This window comes from Parasteatoda tepidariorum, chromosome X1 (assembly GCF_043381705.1).
Source record: "Parasteatoda tepidariorum isolate YZ-2023 chromosome X1, CAS_Ptep_4.0, whole genome shotgun sequence".
NCBI lineage: Eukaryota > Metazoa > Arthropoda > Arachnida > Araneae > Theridiidae > Parasteatoda > Parasteatoda tepidariorum.
The window spans coordinates 75,031,284-75,038,662 of NC_092214.1; the positions used below are offsets into that span (position 1 = coordinate 75,031,284).

The following is a 7,379-nucleotide window of genomic DNA, read 5'->3' on the forward strand; positions in this document are numbered from 1 at the left end:
CAAATAATTAATAATTTAAAATACCATAAAGAATACATACGAATTCTGAATGCAAGCTAAAGCTTTCTAATGGTTTTCAGGCATCAAAATTCCTGATTTGTAAGGAAATGTATCGTGATTCTCTGTATAAATGAGGGTTGAGAAGTTACAAATTGACTCGTTAGTTTTTATGAAAATTTTATGTGTTTGAAAGTATATTTTTATTGAATCTTACTTCATCTGAAACAATAAAAATACTGGAAAATGCTTAATGAAGAAAATTATATCCTAACTGTTTATAATAATAAGAAAAATAATACATCAAAATGGAAATTTTGTATTTTAACTTTGTGTAGTAGCATTTTAATTATAACGTGATAATATTATTTGAAGAAGAGATTTAACGTTGGGAATTCCGGCAATTATGAACCATATTAGCACAAATTACATATACAGTGGTGGCCAAAAGTGTGGACACTTTTTGAAAGTTTCATGTTCTTCAACTTTGTGTGCTTGTAGAATATATTAATTTTCACTTAAATACAAACGTTTATATATCAAATTGAAGGTAATTTAATGTAGAATTTAATAATAAATACAGTATTACAATATCTGTATTACAAAAAAAGTTATGCAACTAATAGTAAGATCTATCTTAGATTTGCATTTTTTTAAAGTGATACTTACACAATAAATACTTAGTAGGGTAACCCTTATTTTTTAAGACAGCTTCACAGCGTCTTTTCATCGAGTGAACGAGTGTTTGGAGTTTATCTTTCGTAACCACATGGTGCCAAGAATCGATTATAGCTTCAATAAGTTGTCTTTTATTGGATGGACGTTTTTTTCGTACAGGAATTTTCAAACGTCGCCACAAATTTTCAATTGGATTGAGATCAGGGCTGCTTCCTGGCCATGGTAATATATCTATGCCTTTATTTTGAAATCATGCTTTGCATAATTTTGCTGTGTGGCATGGAGCTGAATCCTGCTGAAAAATAAATGGTGCGTTGTTGGAGAAGAGATCCCTGATGGAAGGTATCAATTTTGGTTTCAGGGCAGTTTCGATGTATTTTTTGGCATTCAGGATGCCATCAATCACTTGAATTCGGCCCACACCATCTGCAGACATACATGCCCAAATCATGACATTTGTTGGATTTTTTGTAGTTGCTTCAATGCAATCAGGATGAAGCGCTTCACCTACTCTACGTCTCACGTATTTTCTACCATCACTTCCAAAGAGCGATATTTTACTCTCATCACTCCAGATTACTTGCTTCCATTGATTTTCTGACCATTTAATGTGTTCTTTTGCCGACTTAACTCGTTTTTCGCGTTGCTTTTGATTTAAATATGGTTTTTTCCTTGGAATTCTAGCTTGTAGTCCAAATCCTGATAACCTTCTTCTTATTGTTCTTGAACTTACTGCAATACCAGCTGCATTCATTTCACATCTAATGGCATCTGATGACATTTTTCTATCTTGAAGGCATAGCCATTTAATTTTTCTATCGGTAGTAGCACTTGTGCATTTTTTTCGGCCTGATTTGGCATCCTGAATGCCAAAAAATACATCGAAACTGTCCTGAAACCAAAATTGATACCTTCCATCAGGGATCTCTTCCCCAACAACGAACCATTTATTTTTCAGCAGGATTCAGCTCCATGCCACACAGCAAAAGTATGCAAAGCATGCTTTCAAAATAAAGGCATAGATATATTACCATGGCCAGGAAACAGCCCTGATCTCAATCCAATTGAAAATTTGTGGCGACGTTTGAAAATTCTTGTACGAAAAAAACGTCCATCCAATAAAAGACAACTAAGTGAAGCTATAATTGATTCTTGGCACCATGTGATTACGAAAGATGAACTCCAAACACTCGTTCACTCGATGAAAAGACGCTGTGAAGCTGTCTTAAAAAATAAGGGTTATCCTACTAAGTATTGATTGTGTAAGTATCACTTTAAAAAAATGCAAATCTAAGATAGATCTTACTAATAGTTGCATAATTTGTTTTGTAATATAGATACTGTAATACTGCCTTTATTATTAAATTCTACATCAAATTACCTTCAATTTGATATCTAAACCTTTGTATTAAAGTGAAAATTAATATATTCTACAAGCACACAAAGTTGAAAAACATGAAACTTTCAAAAAGTGTCCACACTTTTGGCCACCACTGTATATATATATATATATATATATATCATGAGTATTTAATTTATTTTAAAATTAAAGAAATTTTGAGTGAAGCCATAATTTAGTAATTCACTAAATTATACTTACATTAAGGTCTTCTAAATTATGGAACACAGTTGTAAGTTACAATTAAATAAACAGGTACACTGTCAAAGCTATTCACCTGAAATATAAGACCGATCTAGCAGGGGAAAAATTAGCATATTTTGGGCATTTTTCCTCTACAAGAAAAATGAATAAAACATAATTCCAAAAAAGATCCTTTATTATGTAACTAAAATTGCTCCCCAGGGGAGAAGTCTTTGAGGTTAAGCTTTAACAATTTAAATACCAACGTCATGTGGTGATACCCAACGATTTGAGGCCATCACCTGGGATAGAACTTTGGTACCATAAACATATAGCTTAGTGTCTTAACTAGTGTGCCATCACACCTCTTATTATTATACAACGAGTAAACTGTAGAAATAAATTTTTAAAAAGCAATACAAAATAAAGTGGCTGATGAAATTTTTTTTTTAATAATATAAATATTAGTTCACTATTTTCAGGTACATTAAAAATAAATTTATAAAATTATTTATAAAATTTTTAAAATGTCCCACGAAAGATTTGCAACACTTTCAAATGGTATAAACAAAAAATTCTTGGATTTTTTTCCATAAATATATCCTTTTAAAAATTGCATTTATGTTATTGTTCTATTTTCAGACTGTGATTCTTGTTTCGAGGTTACTTTACAAGAGAAAAACCAGAAATAAAAAGCCAGAAGGAGAGAAAGTAGGACTGTGATGAAATTATTCTTTCAAAGCTTCATTACTATTCATAGAAGTTACTCAGTGCCTAAATTATTTTTTGAGAAACCTCTTGTATTTAGATATTTACATTTCATCCTTCAGATACATTTAAACTATTTTTAATAAAGTTTCAAAATCTCAGTGGTCTTTGAATTTTATAAAACTCTATTGCCTCATTCGCTTTCCCACCTTTGCTTTGACGAGGCCCCAGCTGTCTTCGGTAAAAGATAACTCTTATAACTTTTGAGCTATTGTTCGGATTTTTCACTTTGTAAAAATGGCATATTTTTTAAATATTTAGTACAACAACTAAATGTAACCGTGACGGTATATGCTTATTTTGTTGCAAAAGCACATTTTGCTTGAAGAAACCTACAATATTTTCAACAACTTCGGATATATCACCTCTAAAAAGGGGAGTGGGCGAAATTTTGACCAATATAACGGTTAAAAGTTTTGCTACTCAAATGCTACTTTTAAGAGCCACATTATCTGTTCTTTTGAAAGATTTGTTAAATTAAAGTAGTATTTGCACAGAAAGTCATAAGCCATCGGCCTAAAGGCAAATTTTGTGATAAGATGAGAAATTTTGATAAAATAAATTATTCCTATTAATTACCTTGCTAATGACCAAACAATTTCTGAATTGTAAGTTAGTACTTTTTTCAAATATTTAGAATTTTTAGATTTTTTTAAAACCAAATTTAGTTTTTCATTCCATTTTGGTTGATGCAAAAGTGTTTAAACGCTAATTTAAAAAAAGAAATAATTTTCGGAAAGTTATGAAAACGAAATTTGAGATTAGGTCGTCAAATTACCATACTTTGCATTTTGCGCCATTTGTTTTAGTCCTTAATAAAATTTTTGTGGAATTAAAAAAAATCCGTATTTTAGGAAATATTCAAAAATAAGGTCGCGTAGATTTTACTCGAATTTTTTTTTTTTTTTTAGACAATATGTTTTAAATTCAAAATATCACTCCAACCATCTGCATTGCTAACCTAGTTACTGATTCTTCAAAAAAATATTAGGTACACTATAGTGCTACTACTTTTTAATTTTACAGGACTCCGTTTATACCTGAACCTAGATTGGGTTAAACTTATAAAAGAGGGAGTAATTATATTTCTTACAATTAAATTCTTACTAATTCGTAATCTACCAATTTTTTTTAAAATTTTGAATTATTCACTAATTAAATAATAAAAAAACGTGTTTAAAAATTATGTACAAATAAGTTACTTTTTTAACTTTAATTCAAAAAGAAAACAAAAGAACAAAGCTCGTTTTGGCATGTTACAATGAAATGTTTCCCACTGATAGAATAATTCATTATTTTTTGGATAAACAAATGTGATATGAAAAAATTTTAAGGACCCGCAAACGATATAAATAACTCAAACATAAATAAGGTGATAAAAAGGGCAAAAATGAAGAAAGTTCTACCGTATTAACGAAATTTAGTTACGCCAATTTCGCAAAAAAATATTTTCTACGAAAGTGCAAAAATTGGCAACTATGAGTTATTGTCAGAGCTGTTAAGTCAGTAGCTTAATGTTTAACTCCGACACCAATCTTTCATGGAGGCTGAATTCTGACTTATAACATACTCTATTAAAAGTTTCACCGAAACCTAAAAATGTTCTAACATTATGACTTGGAAAATGATAATTTCGAATTATATATTTCTATTTATTAATGTAAGATTGGAATTAAATGTTTTCTTTCAAATTAATTCTAATGATACAAAATAGGAGATGAAAAAATAAATTTTTAAAAAAAATACATTTGTATAAAATATAAGAATTGTGCAAAACCATTCCACGAAAAGATATTTATATCTTACACGCAAACTCGCATATTAGAAACATTTTAAAACAGGAAAATTCTGTAATGATTATTCATGAACTGGGGAACTATTACAGATGATAGATTAACTCATTTGCATACATTTTTGACAGGCCAGTTTGCGTACGTTCAATCATTACTTAATCTACATTTAATTAATTATGAAATAACAGGATTGTAATATATTTAAAGTTTATTTGATTAGTATTATTTTCAAATTATTTCGAAAAATACACTTGAAATTTAGATCTTCGTTATTTAACTGTGAACAAAACGGATATCGTAATATAAAGTTGGAAATCATATTTATATCAAATAATATTTTAAAAGAAATATAAGTAAAATTATAAGTATAAATTTCAAAAATTTCTCCATTATAATCAAATTATGCTAATTAAAAGTAATCATTCAAATATTTACAATATTAACACATTTTTGACTGATAACGAGTTAACTCGTCTTTTCATGACCAAACGTTGTTGACCGATGACGAGTTAACTCGCCATTGCGCTTGCATTTCAATTTCAATTTATGAAATGCAGGGTGATAGAATATTGCAGAAGTTTAATGCATCGCGTATCAAAATCAACGTTGCCACTCCAAAAATTCCCTGTGCTCTTGTGTGAGATATATTGGGCTAGCTATTTATATTAGTTTTAATTGCAGGAAAAACAGCTGAACATACTTAAATAATGCTATAGTAAATGAAATACTAGTTCAGTATAGTTAAGATATCATGGTTAAATATCGTATAGATTACACTTTGAGTGGTCATAATTTTTTAAAAGACAAAAATAAGAAACAAAATTCTCTGTATTTTCCCAGTTTGTAAAGAAAAAAAAATCAAAATTCTCTGCATTTTCCCTGTTATTTTAGGTGATTTTTAAATTCCCTGTATTTTCCAGATTTTCAATGTTCTCCCTGTGGAGTGGCAACCCTGAAAAATTATAGCCGGTGACATGACATAATTTCTGTGTAAAATTGCCGGTCAACAAAGTGTTAAAATAAATAGATATAATAATGAAGTATGTTTATCGAGATGAGAATATAATCCAATAGCATGTAGCACTTATTATTGTTTATTATCTTTTCTCAATTGAGAACAAATATTTAGTTGATAGTTTTAGCTAAAATCTTTCCAGTTTACCGAAAGGAGTTGAAAAGAATAAATCTTTGGAGTATTCAAACAAAATAACATTTGGAATAATATTTTTAAACAATAAAAAGCTAAAAACAAATCAAGGCATTAATAACAAACGAATAAAAGTTTTTAATGATTTCGATCAGTTAACATTTGATAAATAATTAAACATGCCTTTTATTAGTTTTAAAAAAGACAGAAATAAGAATAAAAAGTATTCCCCCGCAGACGATTTTTTCCAACAACAAAAGTGTTGAAACAAAAATTCATAATGCTGCAAATACGGATAATAAAAAAAAAAGGTTGACTTCACGGTTGTTTCGCTTTTGAAAATTGGATTTTCTCTTTTTTAATAGAAATATGTCACCAGAAAAAAAGAAAAAATTCCGTTAAATTTGAAAAAAAAAAATAATTTTTCAATAATTGTGAATTATATATCAGTAATGGTAACCCAAATTGGCGGTCTGCACGACATATTTTCTTCTTAACACAGAAATAGCATTGACGCCATAGCTGCAAACGTGGATAGGAGAAAATTCAGTAGATACGAAATAATATAAATTTCATGATAACTGTTGCATAATATGCTAAATATTTTACATATAGGGAATTTTTACTGTTATCTGCAATACAAATGGTCTGCAATATTTTTCCATTTATGATAGACATTAAATGAATTTTAAATGTTTTTTTTTCTTTATGTTAACTCATAATTTTAAATAGTAGTAGACAAGTAATTCATTATTGGTAATTAAAAGATTTTATAACTTAAAAAGGGTGTTCTGAATAAAAATAAACTGAGAATTTTAGAACGAAGAAAAAGAAAGAAAAGCCTTAAACTAATCTCTGTAAATGATGTATGCTTCATTATGCATGAATAATACTTATTTAAATATTCAAGCAAGCAATAAATTGTGAAAAATTTTATTTAAGGGTGATTTTTTGTTGTTGAAAACTTACTCAATTTTAGGGAATTTTCAATACCAGGAGATTTTTTATTATACCAGTAGGCCAGGAGAAACAGGCAAAATCCAGTAGTCTACTGCTAAATCCATTAGAGTTGGAAGCTATAGAAGCATATTAGTATAATTTTTAATGAAATTTAAAAAAAATCTGAACTATGTAAAACCATATCTCGGGCAACTTAAATAAACCGAAATGATCTTTTTTTAAGTGGCAACAGAGTATATCTATTATATATTTCGTGCCATGCTGGTCTTCAACGTTTAATCACTAATAAACATTGACGTAAAGAACATATGAATAGTGTTTTACGTGTTTAGCGGTTTTCGTTCATCAACGTAAGTATATTGGACGAATTTCTTTGTTTATAATAATATTATTTAGTTAAAATACAATTTTAACTAATAAGCATAATTTTTTTCGCATTTACGAATGTATACTA

General features: G+C 28.7%; 1 protein-coding gene across 6 annotated transcripts in view; it reads left to right on the forward strand.

Annotated features, from left to right (window-relative positions):
- LOC107452122 (MFS-type transporter SLC18B1) overlaps positions 1 to 3,126 on the forward strand; it is an 86,465-nt gene extending 83,339 nt beyond the window's left edge. For all 6 annotated transcript variants that reach the window (XM_071187408.1, XM_071187410.1, XM_071187407.1 and 3 more), the window contains exon 15: positions 2,900 to 3,126. In XM_071187408.1, coding sequence (XP_071043509.1) covers positions 2,900 to 2,980 — 81 coding nt within the window. In that variant the 3' untranslated portion in view covers positions 2,981 to 3,126. The remainder of the gene's footprint in view (positions 1 to 2,899) is intronic.
- The last annotated feature ends 4,253 nt before the right edge of the window (positions 3,127 to 7,379 follow it).